This window comes from Bombus huntii, chromosome 7 (assembly GCF_024542735.1).
Source record: "Bombus huntii isolate Logan2020A chromosome 7, iyBomHunt1.1, whole genome shotgun sequence".
Classification (NCBI taxonomy): Eukaryota; Metazoa; Arthropoda; class Insecta; order Hymenoptera; family Apidae; genus Bombus; species Bombus huntii.
The window spans coordinates 1,164,277-1,182,534 of NC_066244.1; the positions used below are offsets into that span (position 1 = coordinate 1,164,277).

The 18,258-nt window shown below is 32.4% G+C and overlaps 1 protein-coding gene across 5 annotated transcripts in view; it reads left to right on the forward strand.

Annotated features, from left to right (window-relative positions):
• The window catches only part of LOC126867238 (vascular endothelial growth factor receptor 1), a 63,289-nt gene that overhangs the window by 2,333 nt on the left and 42,698 nt on the right, over nucleotides 1–18,258 (forward strand). For 2 of the 5 annotated variants that reach the window (XM_050621482.1, XM_050621478.1), the window contains exons 1-5: nucleotides 2,582–3,027; nucleotides 10,105–10,241; nucleotides 12,369–12,552; nucleotides 13,117–13,244; nucleotides 14,503–14,641. In XM_050621482.1, the coding sequence (XP_050477439.1) occupies nucleotides 2,967–3,027; nucleotides 10,105–10,241; nucleotides 12,369–12,552; nucleotides 13,117–13,244; nucleotides 14,503–14,641 (649 nt within the window). In that variant the 5' untranslated portion in view covers nucleotides 2,582–2,966. Of the gene's footprint in view, nucleotides 1–2,581; nucleotides 3,028–10,104; nucleotides 10,242–12,368; nucleotides 12,553–13,116; nucleotides 13,245–14,502; nucleotides 14,642–18,258 lie in introns of those variants that run through there. The other 3 variants (XM_050621480.1, XM_050621479.1, XM_050621481.1) reach the window with 3 other exon arrangements.

The window sequence follows — 18,258 nt, forward strand, 5'->3', positions numbered from 1 at the left end:
ATATTACTCTCCTGTAAACTTTTCCCAAGACTTTTTCCAATCTATATTTTCTTCTTTGAAATGTTTGAAAGAAAATATATAATGTAGATAAATATAGTGGATAAATTTTCAATATCAATATATTCATAAATGAAGCTTCATACAATAAAATGTTTGAACACTTAACACAGGTTGCACTAATTCATAAGTGGCAATTACGTTGACCCCTAAATACATTACAATATGAGTTTAATAGATTATGCTATTGCCACTGATAGATAGACGACCAGAAATAATCGCAATGTTAAATAATTTTATACAAAGTGGATGCATATTTGATATTTTTAATACCCAGGGAAAATATGAAATCATTTTCTAACATTCTCAATTTGATGAAATCAGAAATAGGAATGCTATTTTAGTGATACTAAGTCTACTTTACTTAAAACATCCTTTAAACTTAAAACAGTTATAGTGTCTGTGTTTTGTATTCGTATAATTAGTGGGCTTTTAAACATTTATGGGAAATTTAAAAGTATAAAATGGGCAGAATTCACATAATGTGTAAAAATGTATAAAATATACAATAGTACTCCTTAGCACACGATAGATAGATCATTCTAACTAAAGATGAAAAACGATACATTTAAAAAGATAAAAAACATACTATGTAGAATTATTTGTATAATTATCTTTACAGGTTCAAATTTGAAAACGGAATAACATCTTTATTTATTATTACCAACATTAAAAAATGACAATTAATAAAAAGCTATTGAGAAAAAATTAATTTTTGTTTAAACGGAAAACAGTAGGATGCATCATTACATTTTTAAGAGATTTTTCAAAAAATTAAATGGTTAAAGAATATTAATTTTTAGGTGTTCTAGTTAGAAATAACTATTATACATAATATAAACATCATATAATAACAACTTTTAGTTACCGGTATTCATTATCAATAACGGAGATGGTTTTAGTTATCATAACCATTATTACCAGCTTACTTACCATATCCGCTATTCATATTAATCAATATGAATAAATGGAAATTTATTTGTTTATCAGTAACCATTATCGACGATGAAAACTTTTTTCTGATTACTATAGACCGATTTAACTAATAATGTTATAGAAGATAGAATCCTCTATCCAACAAGTACGGTGGAACTCCCTGTAACATGGCAGACACGTTCTGCTTTATGCGAATTCTTAATGTTATATGGGATCTACAGCGCAAGAAGTAAAATAAATTCTTTTTTGAAGCAACATTGCTAATTCTGCATACAAATAACCTCACATAATAGGTGAAATGTTCCTTCTCGTAAAAAGGTTAATACGTATGTATGATCTTTGTGCCAAGTTCAAAAACCCATATATTTGCATGTGAAGAATGAGTCAATTTTGAAAACAGGTACAGAAAGCAAGAACAATAAATCAATTATTATCTTATATGTTTAAGGCAATAATATGCCTCTGCACCTCTAGAATTTGCCATCGTGTAAATATATATAAGGCCTTTTTTAAGGCAATTTTGCAATCTCATTACACGAACACCGCGCTAAGCGGTATTCTATTGTATGTAATTGTTTTTAACGCATAAGGAATAGAGTAGAGCAGCAAACAGTATTCACATATATCCTTATATCTTTTGTCAATATTTTTTGTAGTCACTACATATCTATTGACGAAAAATATTCACTTTAGACACTTTAAAAACAACTAGACACTAAAAATATTTCATTGTATCAAGCAGCGCGAACATTAGTAAATATTAAATAAAAAGAATGTATGTACGTAGACTTACACATCAAAGTTTTCGAATAAAAATTCTGTGTACCATAGATAAACACCTTTATATATTTTTGGTGAAATTAAATAACTGATATTTATGTTTAATCATGAAAGCCCACGTTACTCTACATATACCTATCAAATTATGTGTACCTGATTTACCAAAGAAATTAGAAAGGCACTTTGTTACAAAATTATTTATGCTTACGTGGCAACGGTTTTATTACTATACACATTATTACTAATCTTTTTTAACAAAAATTAGAATATTTACTTCATAAAATTCTTGAGATAAAATTACGGTAGAAATTACGAAATCTTCAATATTTCTAATGCCAAGGAAATTTCAGGATATTGTTGATGTTTACGTAAGGGGAGGAGGGTTAAGCATAAAATTATAATATAATATTAAGCCTACTAGTTTTATAACTTCATGCAGATATAACAGATGTATGTAATTGTTATAATATTGTAATTTATATCTTTTACTTAATAAAACTGAAAGTAAATAAATTACGTTATATTTTAACAACGTTATATCTTAATCTGTCAAAAAAGTTTGTAAAGCTAACGTTTTTATTATAATTTATTTGAGGAGCGCATGTAAACTTTTGTGATTGATGATAGATATATCAAATAAAACACTAAATATATTTATTCAATTAAATAATTTATTTTCTAAGTATATTATTATCGAAATAACGTTATTTAAGATAAAGGAACAAAGCAAATAACAAATAAAGTCAACATTTCAATTTGAAAAATTATTTAAATGAAAGCTTGTTTTGATAATACTCAATCGTAGTAGAAATCGTTATTGGCGACTTCGGAGCTTCGATTCACGCGATTAACTTTGATCATTGGAGCAAATGAAGGAGAAGAACGTCGTCTCCTGGATGATGTCGTCACCGATAACTCAGAGAACGAGGAATCGGTCGGGGTGGGGCTTTGTTCATGGAATCGTGGACGTGCGTAACCCGTTTGTTCGCTCGATTCTTCAGTGAGAAAGCGCGCGTGGAATGCTTTAGTCGTGTAGTATCGTGTATTCGTTTCAACGAGTGGTTCCATGTGAATGAGGTTGCCTTACTATATAAGTGTTTCTTTACAAAAATATGAAATGACAGGAGAAAGAGAAAGAGAGAGTATAGAGTAAATAAATAAGAAGGTGCACAGCGTGATAATAAATAGAGAAGATGAAAATGGTACAAGTTTCAAGATCAGTCGTGTTACTCGTTGTCCTCGTGCTGCATCGAGGTAAATGCCGTTTTGCTTGTCGTCTATATTCCCCTGGCGATCGATTCGTTGTTCAGTGAGGTGTCACAATCACGTGGTCACCATTGAGTCACGCTTGTGAAAACAGGTTACTGTTACGTGCCACATGTCGTCGTAACTTCAATCGCATACCTGTGGGCCCCACTACACAATAATTTACTACATTACTACACAAGGTGTTCCAGTAATCATGGTACAATCGGTAAAAACGTAATTCTACGTGAAAAAATTCAGTGAAAATATAGAATAACATTTTTTCATACAGCGCGACGCTTTGTTTTCGATAAAATCAAATTTAGAAATTTCTTTGTTATATCTGAACTTATCTAACTAAATACCGGCTAGATATAAGTAAACAATCAACAGAAGGTCATTCTACGAAAAAGAATAAGCGAAAAATAACATTTTTCTGCTTAAGGTCTCATTTCCAAGAAAATAGTATTTGAACATGCTTAGTTAAGAATTGGCTTTGCCATGCGTACTTGATAACTTTTCTAATTTCATTTCTTCAAATACGAAGCGTTCTATGAAAAAATTTTATTTTATATTTTCGACTTACCTTTCCACATAAAATCGCCTCCCTGTCAATTGTACCATTATCACTGGGATACTATCATTAATAGGACACTGTACAATTAATAAGAACTAGATCGCGGATATTTGTGACATTTAGATTCTATGATATTGTGCAAATTGCTTATATTCCAGTATCACCTTTTAGGCTTAAATGTTGATTGTTTCCTTTTTTGAATGTAATACAAATTTTAATGAAACTGTTGTAAGTGCTCAAGTTTTGTTAAGTTAGTTGGTTAAATTTTATCCAAGATACTCTTTCCTCGTATTTTGCCTTTCTTCATATTGAGATTTATAATTAGGAAACAGTCGTAAGAGAATTGAAAAAATAAAACTTTAATCTTATATATATATTTATGTATTTATGTATTTATTTTATATATATATATATATATATATATATATATATATATATATATGATGATGATGATGATAAATTATATATATAAATGATATATATATATATATATAGATCATTTATATATATAATTTATATAATATATATAATATAATATAATATATATATAAATTCGACATTCGACTATCTTTGTTATATTAGCAAAGTTTAAAACAGAACTGAAAAAAACATATATATCTATACATACTGAACATATATACTGAAAAAACATATATGTATATGTAGATATATATATGTTTTTTCAGTTCTGTTTTTAACTTTACCAATATAACAAAGATAGTCGAGTTTCATACTCATAACGTTAATGAAACTTCAAAATGTTCGACACAACATAATATATTCATAAAGGATATTTAAAGCCGCGAATATTTTTATAGACCTGTTTATGCAATAATGTAAAATACCATTTATACCAATCTGTTGGGGATAAGCTGATTCGTATAATCAGGTCATTCGTGTACTGTATGGATGTAGTACAAGTTCATTCAATTTTTCCTTCTTACAGTATCTGTGATTTTTCGGACAGCTAATAGAGTTTACATTCATATAAATGGATTCCACCAAACATTTGCTCATAAATATACATATAATAATGTTTCGAACCTTATGATTTTGGAAATGAATTTGTGAACACAATAATCGTCTAATTAATTAATACCACGTGACATAAATATAAATAAATAAATGAACAAAAATTAATTCGAGTAATAAAAAAATCGAGAAAAATCATTTCGATACATATAAATAGACACAAATACATTCCATTCGTTCATGTAATTGGTATGAGTGGTACTCGGTAGTTCAGATAATAGAGATTCAGTCAGCGTTCAGTTATTCAGGCATTAATTGTAAATAAAATTTCGTTCACATAGTTAAATGTAAAATACTTAACGAATTAATATAAACCAAGTTCTACTATACAGTAGAACATCATATACATAACTTTAGAACTTATAGACAGTAGTACAACTTATATACAGAACTTTATATACATAAAGACAGACCAATCTAAAAAAAACGTTTGAAACCACTATCGCATGAATCATACAATACTTTGGAATGTTTTTTCCTGATTCGCAGATATACTAGTTTCGATTGGACTCTCTCGTACTTGAAACAGGAGAACTGTGAACAGAAACGTGTAGTTAATGCGTAGCAATCATGCAAATTACATACGAGAAGCATTTGAACATTATCTGTTTCTTAACGAATCATCAAACTCGTAATGCTTTGCACGTTACAATAGGCAATAAATCAATGATATAATTTACGAAACGAAAGCTTTCTGAGATTATCATTTGATTATTGGAAATGTTTCAGTAAACATCTTTCAGTGGCATTTTCGTATAATGTAATTGGAACGTTCAATATTTGTTTTGATTAAATATTTACAATTAATGAGAAATGTTAAAGATATTCCTAGATATATTTGGCACAAAACAGGCCATTATCAAATAATTAATAAGATAAAGCAGCTCGATTTAAAATACGAAGAATAAGTTAACAAAAGTGATACAATTGACATCACAATCTAGAATCCAGAATATGCTTACTTTGTACATTTTGATGATGGTTCATTCCGGAAAAAAACAATTTTGTTGCTACTCGATCACAAAAATTGGCCATCTAAATTCATTCGTGAAAAGTGGCATATCCCAAAATATATTAACAGCTTATACTTATGCTAATACTGAAATAACATTAATTGAAATGGAAGTTCTTTCTGTCTAACTGAAATCCGAAAAAAACGATGCAATTTAAATTTATGAACAAAGACGTGTTTACAACGAGATCAGTTACATGAGTTCGAAACTACGAGTTCCTTATCAGAAATTCACCATTCGCTTAAAATCGCTTTTCTGAACTACCTTCTTAAATAGTGACATTCAATAAAATTGATCCCATTTATCGTTTGTAATTCTATAGAACTTTACTTAGCTTTAGCTTTAATATTTGCGATGTTGAAAATCAGTGTGTGGAAATTTTGTAAATATATACTTGGCAAGTATAATACAACACCTTATTTTCCGATCAAACGTCTCTTTAGCAGTTTCTACATTTTATTTTCATATTATCAAATTTTTGTAATCATGTACAAGTACTATTAAATGACAGGAAAATGTGTGCCAATCCCTTTTCAAGCTATTATATATCTATCAAGCGAATCTTGTGTATTGGATTTCGATTTATTAGTATCTATATATGAATATTGGTTATTAAAATTGAACACATCACTAGTAATAAAACGCTTTTGTGGGATATAGCACATTTTTGTTCGAATTAGATAAAACGATATCATTTTTACTGTTTTTCAACATTTTTTACAAATATTAATATTTCTATCAATTTTAATTTTGACTTATGCCACTTTTAAAACAACTATATAATATGTTCTTAAGGGACCTAATATAATCGATAATATTGTCAATATCAGCAAATATTAAATATTATTTAAGATAAAATAATAAAGAAAATAATAAATAGAATAAAAATTTTTATTTCAACAATTATATGGATAGAAGTTGATCTGACGTGCTGATAATTATTCGGATTTTTTGTTTATTCAATTGATGGTAATCTGTGTGTCCAAACAACAGAAAGGCACTATATATCTTATGCTATTTAATCTGCGAGAGGCCATTCGTTTTTCTCCGTTCTTTATCATTAGTAGGTTGAACAGTTCTTATCAAGACTTCTCAATGTACAACAAATCCCACGACTTGTGTGTACACAAAATTCATGTTTTACATTATTTCCAGCGTTACCTTAAAGCTGCTATCAACTAATTACTAAGAATTATTTAAATCGACTTAATTTGACAAAAACAATACACATTTCTCTTTTAAATTTGCTGTTTATTTAATAAATTATTAGTTTGAGATTCTATTATCACTGGTTATTATCAGTGTAAAAACTTTTAAGGTAAAAGTTGTGTCAATTAAGTTTGTTTCAATGAAATATTCTAATAATTGATTATTATTAAACAGAATGGTTGCAAACGATTATTTAAATAATGTGTCATTTTACTTGGCTATACATATAACTTCGCAATAATTATACGTCTAATTTATTTGAAAAATTATTAGAAGAAAGCTATCAATGACATACGAAGGTCTACTTTTCTACGATATGTCTCACTTTTTTCATAAGTATAATGATACACCTAAAAGTGCAGTGGCATCTTTTAAGATAAAAATCTATAATTTATATTCGATATCTACTTTATATTAGATTTCTCTAAATATTAAGTATTCTGCGAAAAAAATATTGAAACACTTGTGTCTTAAAACGACTACCTACAAGGATTTTATTTTAATTTTGTACATATATAGGTACTTTTGCGTACATACATTAAATTTGACGACATAAGCCCTTTTACCCTATAAGGCGAGAAAGATTCGAGCAAGCTATCAAACTTGAACATGTTTGAACTGTGGAATCTTACTTTTGCTATTTCATGTTTATTATGGAGTCATTTAATACATACAATTTTGATTACACAATTTGCTTCATAAGTTAAAAAGTTATAGACCTAAAATCTTAAGTATGCAGTTTTTTATGGGTTTCTGAATACCTAAGTATTATTACCCCAATAGCTTTTTACGTAGAATCTTTCAAGTAATTGATATACACAGAAGTAAATATGCATCTCTGCTTAAAAATTTGCGCTTTTCAAATGCACTACTGCGTTTGTAAAAGACGGCATTTCAGTTATTTGTATCACTCTATATAACATAAAATAAGTGATATGTATATGTATTTGTACATTAGATATACTCTGTATATTCTACAAATCATAAGATAAAAAGTGCACTTGAAAATTATTACACTTGAACATCAAAGACGTCTTTTAATATTTCATTACTAACATTGATTCACCTATGCTATCACGATATAATGTAAAGATTATACACGCATATTTCTTCTTCTGGTGATAAACAAAAATTATACAGATATTGTAAAGAATATCATTGATGGCAAAGAATGTATTTTGTCTAATAATATCTGTCTATTGAAGAATAACTTTTCCAAAAGCATTTTTCTCGTTAGCGTTCACTTGCGATTTATTTATTCGCTTTTCTGATGGAACGAGTCTGTTGGTTGATAATGTGGCTGCATTATCAGAAGAGGAAAGAAAGGACTTCCTCCCAAGAGACGGTTGTACATATATGCGCAGAACCGAACTCGCGTGGTACATGTGCGTTTTTACTGTTTTTATGTAGTAAAAGGATACCAGCAAGAATGAAATGGAACCGATTATCCGCAGGATATTGTGGCTAAGAAAAACCGGCTTCGTTTTAAAATATTTGTTACTCATCTTCCTATCCGAATGTGACTTACGAAAGTATTTGAACATTTATTATTAGCACAGAAAATATTGGTAATTATTCGGAATAGGAGTGACTTCATCGAATGCAATGACATTGAAATATATTGTTAATATCAACATTTTAAACAACTTTATCCTATACATATAATCGCCGCTCGGTTTTATTTTATAAATTATAAAGCAATTTATATTTAATACTATGTGTATCACTCAACAATTTATTTTATAAATTTTTGTTGCGTAAATGTAAGCAATTTTTCAACGCCGGCAGATGTATTTGTTATATTTTTGACCAACTGAAGATCAGAATAGAGTGCAACATTCTATGTATGTAATAACTGATTCATCGAAAATTATTTCACGCTAATGTTGCCACTAGAACGGATATCTACTACTCTGGCCCTTGTTAGCTTATAACCCATTGATTTTTCTTTTTCATTTATACAATATTAAAAATAATTATCTCTCTAGTGAATGAGTTAAGTTTAGATTTAGCTATATAAAAATGTGGACACTTACTGTTGAATCAAGATTAATCGTAACCTAAATTTAACTAAAGCCTCTTGTGGATACCTTGGAATCTTGATAACCTTGTTCGCTTTGATAACCTATGTCTAAGTTATTGAAATTAGTAATGATGTTCCTGTTCCGAATAATTATAATTAACAAGGAATTCACTTGGATAGTATTATTTTAGACAAATATTTTTCGGAAAATCCGAAAAGTGTTCGACTCTTGTTGTGAAATCTATGTATGTACAGGAAAACTTTGTCGGGAACAAACAGGTTCCTATAGGTAACCAGGTCGTGCATATGATTAAAAGTCCACTTAATTCTTTTCACTATCTATGGTTTTTCGTTCAGATAATATATATATATATATATTATATATTATATATATATATATTATATATTATCTATATATATAGTTCAGATAATATATATATATATATATATATATATATATATATGAACTATTTATATATATATTATCTGAATATATATATTATATCCTATATATATTATCTATTATATCCTATATGATATATTATATCCTATTATATATATATATATATATATATATATATATATAATTTATATATTATATATATATATATAATAGGAGTTCATTTTTATATAAATTTCGATTGGTGACATGATCCCATCATAATGCGTAACTGTTGCGTATCTTAAAGACTTTGAATATGAATTTGAGCACGTGTAGTTACGAATCGTGTAATTAATTCAACTTTATGGTTCATTAAGTTTCTAACAAAGATATAATATTGGGAAATGTATTTGGACAATTGATACGATATATTAACATGAAATTAATTAAATGCTTTATGAAGAATAGAATGATAAATGGCATATATACAATATAAGATTGAACTAATTTTAATACATTGAAATGATAAAGAAAAATGGAAATAATAGATGTATGGGAAAAAAATCATTTGGCTAAATATTGTAGATGAATTAAAATAAATGTAAATAAATAATAAATATTATAAATAACAAATTTATAAATAATAAATGTAAATAATATGTTTATGAAATTGCAGTAACGTTCGATAGTAGTTTAGATAACAAAAACTCAGATAGAGTTCAGTTAATCAAAGACTATGTAAGTAAAGCTTCGTTTATATAGAGTTTATATAAACGGAGTTATATTACTTATTTGCTTTTTCGATAAATTTAGGATGTAACGTACAAGATTTTTTATTTTTTTTTATTAGCAAGATCAGCAGAGGATGACATAACTACGATAATGGAAGCTGACGATCTTCTTATAAATGAAAGCGACCCTTTAGAGATTAAGTGCACCGGCCACGAAAGGATTTCTTTCATTTATCCTCAAGACTCAAGAAATGCGGTAAGTTTATAAAAAATAATTGATGTAATAGTACCACCTCTAGGAACAAACTTCCGAGTAAACGCAATAGCTTTAAACTATCGAAAGATATTGAACTGTCTGAGATGTGAAATGTTATAATTAGACCGCGAACTTCTATACATTTATGGAAAATTTGCAGGTGAAAAAATGCATTGAATATACATAACACGAAAAAATATATACAATATAAAAGATTCTATCCGATATCTTAGATTTTTCAACTACCATGTTATTTTTTTTGTTTCTCCTGTTTCATAATTCTATCATTCTTTTTATTCTTTCTACTTTAGCATTTAGCTCGCCTTCTCATCTTCTTCTATCTTCCTTCTTATCCTTCTCTCTAAATCATCTAGCTTCTATCCAATGATTTTGTTATTATTGTGACCCTCTTTTTTCTCGATTTTAATCTCTTGTTCTCGAATTGTTTAATTATATCTAACATCTCTTTTTTCTCATTTTCCAACGATCTTTTCATTTCCTTTCTTTCTCGTCGTCTGTTTCAAGTCTTTCAATTCTTGTTCCATTGAACAATTTTTTTACCTCATTCTTCCTCTCAAACCTTAAATTTCGTTGATCAAACCTGCTATGGACGTTAATATTTCTACAATCTCTCTGTTTTTTTAATTTCTTTCCCTGGTGCTCTTTTTATTCTTATTCTTATTCTTATCTTCTGTATTTTCCACATTTTTCTTCGTTATTTCCGTCTCTCCTTTTTGTCCTTTTTTCAGGTAGTACTTTTTTCTTCTCTTATACTTCACTTGGATTTTTTCCGATTTTATTTAAAAATTCATCTAACATGCCTGTCTCTGTAACATCTTTCCTTGCCTGTTTCTGTTGCTTTATCGATATTTGTAAGATACCCACGGTTTGATTTCCTAACTTCTATCTTTTTTGGAGACTGTCCCAATTCATTTCCTAATCAATACGTCATTACCAAGATTCGTTCTCTCAGAAAAGTTAGCTTTCCTACCTTCGCCTAGTTATCTTTTATTTTTTGTGAACTACACTTGTTCCTTTTTATCTACCTCTATTTTTTGCCTCTACTCCCACTTCCATTAAAATTCGCTTTTATACATGTTCTTACACACTGTTCACATCACACGCTCTTTAGCCATGTCCGATTATTTCTTTCGTATTTGCTTCACAATATTTAACCTACTACGATATTTAGCTTTTCCCTATGTGTTTTATATTTATATCATAACATTATACACCTGTAAAATTTTAATAAGCTGTAAAAACTTTAATATTTTTAGTTAATTTAGAATCATTGTATTGATGTATATTTATATTGTTTTTGTAGGCACAAGCACATGCTAACTTCCTTTTCATGGCTGAAGAGCAACAAAATAAAGTTATTTATTTATCTATATTTATAATAAACTGAATTTATCGTATAATTTCATATTATACTATATTTCATGAATTAGAATCCTATATACAATACATATTGAATCTTACTAATTTTACCGTCTAATGGTGAATTTATAAAATTTCATTTTCATAATATAATAAAATTGTAACAATTTTTAACAGAATCTATGTACCTACGTATATTTAATACATTACAATTTTATGTATATATTGAATTTTAATTATATATTGACTTCATTATATACAAGATGCTTGGTAATTGGTGGTACAAGCGGAAAGGGTGTGATTCTACGCGAAAAAAGGAGTCGAAAATATAGAATAAAATTTTTTTTTTAATTTTCTTTTTTTTTTTTTTAATTTTTCCATCGAGACAACGATCTACAGTGAGATCCGTTATAACTTACCGCACGCGTACCGAGCGAAAATTCAAAGTCGATTTTCTCGAAAACAAAGACCGAAAAATTATTATTCTATATTTTCGTCTTCTTTTTTCACGTAGAATCACCCCCTTTCCGCTTGTACCACCAGTTACCAACCGCCCTGTATATACATACTTATAACAAGATTGTATGTTCTTATCTTCAGTTTATTAAATTCTATTTTTATGATAATGTTAAAATTGTATTGAGATTTTCTATAGATTCTGTGTTTATTACGTTATTTCTTACGTTAATTCTTTATTGTCAGAAATAGTATTACCATAATCACTAATTATGTTTAATCTAATAATAGATCGTCACTTCGCCAGTGCATGCACAAGAACACATCAAGCACGGAATTTATATGTACATGTTCCAGCGACGTGAAACTGTTCATGGAGATACAGGGTTATATGGTTGCCCTGGAAATGTTTTACAAGTTACCTCACATCCTAACTTTAAAACATCTAAAAGCATGGTATATGTTTACGTTCAGTGTAAGTGGATTTTTAAATGTTTTTTACCTAAACTATCATCATAAACAAATAGTGGGTTGTTCGGAAAATTTGTAGCGTCTTTTACGATTCATATACATGTAGAAAACACGTATAAAACTCTATGATATATGATTCTAAGGGTCCATAAACGTTTAATTTATCCTTTGAAGATCCGTTTGAAACTTTATCAATATAATCGTAATAGTTGAATAAGAAATGTTAATAAAATCCCAATATTCTTCCCAATACATGTATATATATTTAAAATATATGATATATATATGTCTATACCAATAATAATTACTAATATCTTATTGTCTTATTGACTGTTGATGAAATTCCAAAATGTTTTGTATAACGTACATAATATATCCAAAACAGATTTCTATAAATGTTAAAATATATTTGTAAACAACTGTATGTTTACTATTTTTACAATATTTGAACGACGCGACGATGAAATGATTACACGGTTCGAGATAATTTTAACGGATTTTAACTAAATCGGGATAAATTTGCAATTTATATGATTATAATATGTTAATTTAGTATTGACTGTTCTAGCGACTACAAATGTGTTCGTAGAAGCGAATACCTTTGCTTCACTACATGCAGCAGTCGGTGGGTCTGCCGTAATACCATGCAGACCAACGTCACCCAATTTCACAGTCCAAGTCTTCTTAAACGAGGCGGTAAGTTTATTTATATGCGCTTAATATTAATATCTGTTATTCAACTAGTAATAGTAAAAATATTAGACAAATATACCGGAGCGAACACTGTCATTTGTCTTTTGCAAAAAAGTTAATCGTATTATTCTACAAAGAACATTTAAATCTCCTGTTAATCAGATTTACTAGAATACAATACATTCAACTATACTTATATAGTACTTAAAATATTTATATGGAGTCAAATACAGCAAAAAGTATTGGGGAGGTCTACTTTTATGTGTGATAAATACATATTTTTTCTAATAATAATTGGGAACATAAACAAACCTATAAAAACTATGTAGATAAGTAAAACCGTTCATCCCAGTTTCTCTATTACTATTTAAAAGAACCGATCATTGTCGCCATGTAAAACATTGTATACTGTATTCCGCTGGTCCATAAACTGCCGTTTAATCTTTTGGCATTAACCATTAAAAAACCAAAAATCGACGAACGAAAAAGAAAAACTAAAAAAGATATGTCTGGAAAAAATAATAACGAAAATAACATTTGGTTATACTATCACGAGAAATATAGTGTAAGCCACTTTAACGAATATTGTGTACATCGTATAAGATACGATGGATAGGCATGGGCATATGATAACTGCACTGTGGATCCGAAAAATTTGATGATTTTTAATATTACCGTTATTAGTTTAGATCCAGAGCGATTATTCGTATAATGTCATCATTTTAGCCAGTCCATGGATCAAAATCGGAAGAAGAGGAGATTTCGTTTTATCGTCAATTTGAGTACTATGTTTGAACTTTTGACTCCTATTTTTGTTACTTTTATGCTTATTATGAAGGCATTTAATACATACAATCTTGATTAAATAATTTACTTTATAAATTAGAAAGTTATCAACGGATTTTCCACACTTGAAATATTTATATGGTATGAAAACCAAGTGCAACAAATATAGTGAAAATTTTCAAAGTGGTTTATTTTTATAATACATATTATAGTGTTAGTTAAAAATTAAAACTTAACTGGAATATAGTTCCAAAATTACGCTTTAAATTATAAAATAAATAAATGAATAAAATTAAAATAAAACTTAATCATGAATAAAAATTTTAACAGAGATACGTAATTAGGAGATATTCAGATATGTAAATGGGTCGGACAGAAATATCGGATTGATAAATTCGAATATTAATAATATAAAAATATAAGAATTCATTGTATCATTTATAATTGTTGTATTAAAATCGAATTCACTGTGCAGCCCCAGGAGCAAATAAATTTCAATCCGAGAATTGGTCTCACATTGACAAATATCACGTTAAAAGACAGTGGATACTTTAAATGCGTAATAGACCAAGTAGATGAGGTCCATGAAATCACATATTTCTTCTTAGTGCAGCGTAAGTATACTTCACAAAAAATGTTAATTTAACCCTCATCGTTTATATAAAGACACAAAAATAACATCTAAAGCCTTAAATCTTATTCTACCTATTTATTGAATAAGATATACTATTCTAACATATAGAGAACGTTTGTAACTTTTATAACTGACAAAACTTTTATTTGTTGCAAATAATATGTTTAATAATCATAAAAATAACGATCTAAGGAAAACTGTATATTTTACGAATATTTGTGTCAGGGCAATATCGAACTATGTTTATATTTTAAATTCTCTTAATTGTATTAGGTCTTAAAATCAATTCTTTCGGCACAAGATAGATTAGTATGTTAAAAAATACGATTGTAAGAAAACGTATGTTACCTTCATATGATCTCTGCACCTGCATCTACAAGAAGAAACACGTCTAAAATTCTGTTCCTATCGGAATCATTTTTATACCGACTTTGGAAAAGAAGGAAGGTATCTAGGTTCGACATGTATATGTCGCGGATCGGTACCAACAGGACGCCGACAGGTCGAGGCATCAACGCGGTCGTAATACCTCCCGGGCGATCCGGGTACCAACCGCCAACACCAGTGTGCCACTACGACGACAACTAGTCTGTCTCGCTAGCGGTCGAATATACGGGCGCATGATACAAATACCGCACCTAGCGAGACTCCCTCTACGTCTAAGGCAGGGACTACCGGGTATAGCCTTACTGACGAGTCCACCGGTAGTCCCTGGACGAAACGCGCATTCCCTTTTCACCTGGCAGCAACCATCAATTACTACACTTCTCCTACAGTGGTGACCCCGATGTGATCAAAGTGATAGAGATAACCGGGAGAGTGCCGATAAGATTTCGAACTCCGCGAGTATTAGAGCTTTCGAGATGACGAGTACCGACAAAAACGAGCTCGGTAACGTGGACGCGGTAAACGCTCAGCTCCGCATACCACCGTTCTGGGCGGATGATGTAGAGCTGTGGTTTAATGTGTTAGAGGCACAGTTCAAACACGCCCGGATTACAAGTGAGGAGGCCAAATATAATGCCGCCATCGCGAACATCGATAAACCGTATGTGCGACTCATCCGCGACATCTTAGCCAATCCACTGAAGAGCGGGCAGTACGAGTTCCTCAAAAAGGAACTCATTAAGAGGCTGGGCGAGTCAGACGCCCGACGCCTACGTAAAATAATAGAAAGCGAACAACTAGGCGACAGGACGCCTTCTCAATTTTACCGGGACCTGTAAAGCCTCGCCACCCCTGCAACATCAGACGAACCCATCCGGACTCTTTGGGAAGGCCGACTCCCGGTGCACGTACAGCGCGTCCTAGCCTCCGTCCAGGATAAGAGACCCGAAACTCTGACCACGATCGCCGACAGCAACCATGAAATACGCCCGGAACTAGGACAGGTTGTTGCGGTCAGCACAGACCGAACCACAGCAGTAGGTAATCCAACGACATACGGCGGCGGAGTAAACGATGCCACGGCTGCCGTCATCAACGCGCTGAGGGAACAGATGATGCAGATGCAGGCGCAAATAAACGCGTTGACCATCGGGGACCGCCAGCGACCATGCTCCTGCGCGAAATACCGCCGCAGCTCGCGATCCCGAAGCCCGCCACGGCAAGGCGGCTTATGCTTTTATCATGCGACGTATGGCGAATGCGCGAGAATGCACCTCACCGTGTACATGGAAATCGGGAAAACGGGACCGGCCATCCGTAAACGCGGCAAACGACGACGGCTTGATCTCCCGCCGCATTTTCGTTCTCGACAAAAACACGCGCATCTCGTACTTGGTGGACACCGGCGCAGACATCAGTGTCTACCCGCGCAGCAAAATGGAGGGACTTGCGAAGAAAAGCGAGTACGAATTGTTCGCGACTAACGGGACACGAATTGCGACATATGGTACAGTCGCGATCCACCTCAACCTGTCCCTTCGACGCGCCTTCAAGTGGCATTTTACAGTGGCCGACGTCCAGGCATGGATTTCCTGAGCCACTACGGGTTGCTCGTGGACCAACGGAATAAAAGATTAATCGACACGACAACCCAGTTATCATCGAAAGGGTACGTCGCCATAGACAACACGCCATCGTTGAAAACTATCTGTGGCGATTTGGTGTACTGGCGGAATTCCCGGCCCTCACGCGTCCTCCGTCTTTCGGGAAGGAAAAGGCCCGACACGGCGTAGTACACCACATCGAAACTACGCCTGGCCCGCCGGTCTACAACAAACCCCGACGCCTCGCACCGGACCGGCTCAAGCAGGTGAAAGCCGAATTTGAGTTGATGATCGAACAAGGCGTGATGCGTCCATCGAAAAGCCCGTGGGCATCACCTCTTCACGTCGTGCCCAAAAAGGATGGAAATTTGCGACCATGCGGCGACTACCGCGCGTTAAACGCTCGGACGATACCCGACAGATACACGCCTCCACACATCGAGGACTTTGCCCATCATTTACATGGTAAGCGCATATTTTCAAAAATTGACCCCGTTCGCGCTTACCATCAAATTCCTATCGCGCCGGAAGATGTAAAGAAAACGGCAATAACGACACCGTTCGGACTTTTCGAAGCAACCAATATGATGTTTGGGTTTCGAAACGCCGCGCAAACATGTCAGCGATTCGTCGACAAAGTCACCCGTGGTCTCGATTTCGTCTACGCGTACATAGATGACTTCCTCATTGCATCGGAGAATGAAATCCAGCACCGCGAGCATCTACGAACGTTGTTTAGCCGCCTTAGCGATTACGGCGTAGTTATAAACCTCGCGAAATGCGAATTCGGCGCACGCGAACTCACGTTTCTTGGCTACACCGTGAACGCCGACGGAATAAAGCCGCCAGCCGAGCGTGTCGAAGCGACTATCAGAATTCCGAAACCCGCGGACATTAAACAATTACGCAGGTACCTCGGTATGATTAACTTCTATCGACGTTTCATACCGAGGGCCGCAAAAATTTTGCAACCGCTTAACGAGCTGCTAAAAGGCGCGGAAAAGGGTAACGTGTCCATCGAATGGTCCAATCGCACGGAAATCAGCTTTGAAGAATCAAAACACGCCTTCGTGGACGCCACATTGTTAGCGTACCCGATACCCGGTGCGCTCGTCAGCCTCACAGTAGACGCGTCCGACTACGCAGTAGGAGCCGTTTTGCAACAACGCGCGAACGACAAGTGGCAACCGCTAGGGTTTACTACGAAATCTTTAACACCCGTGCAACAAAAATATAGCGCCTACGACCGCGAACTCCTTGCGATTTACACTGCCGTTAAACGCTTTCGACACGCAGTCGAAGGCAGAAAATTCATAATATACACGGACCATAAACCCCTCGTCTACGCATTTTGCCAGAAACTCGATAAATGTTCGCCTCGACAATTTTGCCACCTTGACTACATAGCTCCGTTCAGGACAGATATCCGGTACGTTAAAGGCGTAGAAAATGATGTAGCCGACGCGCTATCCCGTATCGAGACAATCGAAAACGCGGTAGATCATCGAACGTTAGCAGTAGCACAAGATAACGACGATGAACTACGCCAAATCCTCAATTCCGATTCTCGCATGCTGCGGCTTGAGAAGATCCGATTCCCTGAAAA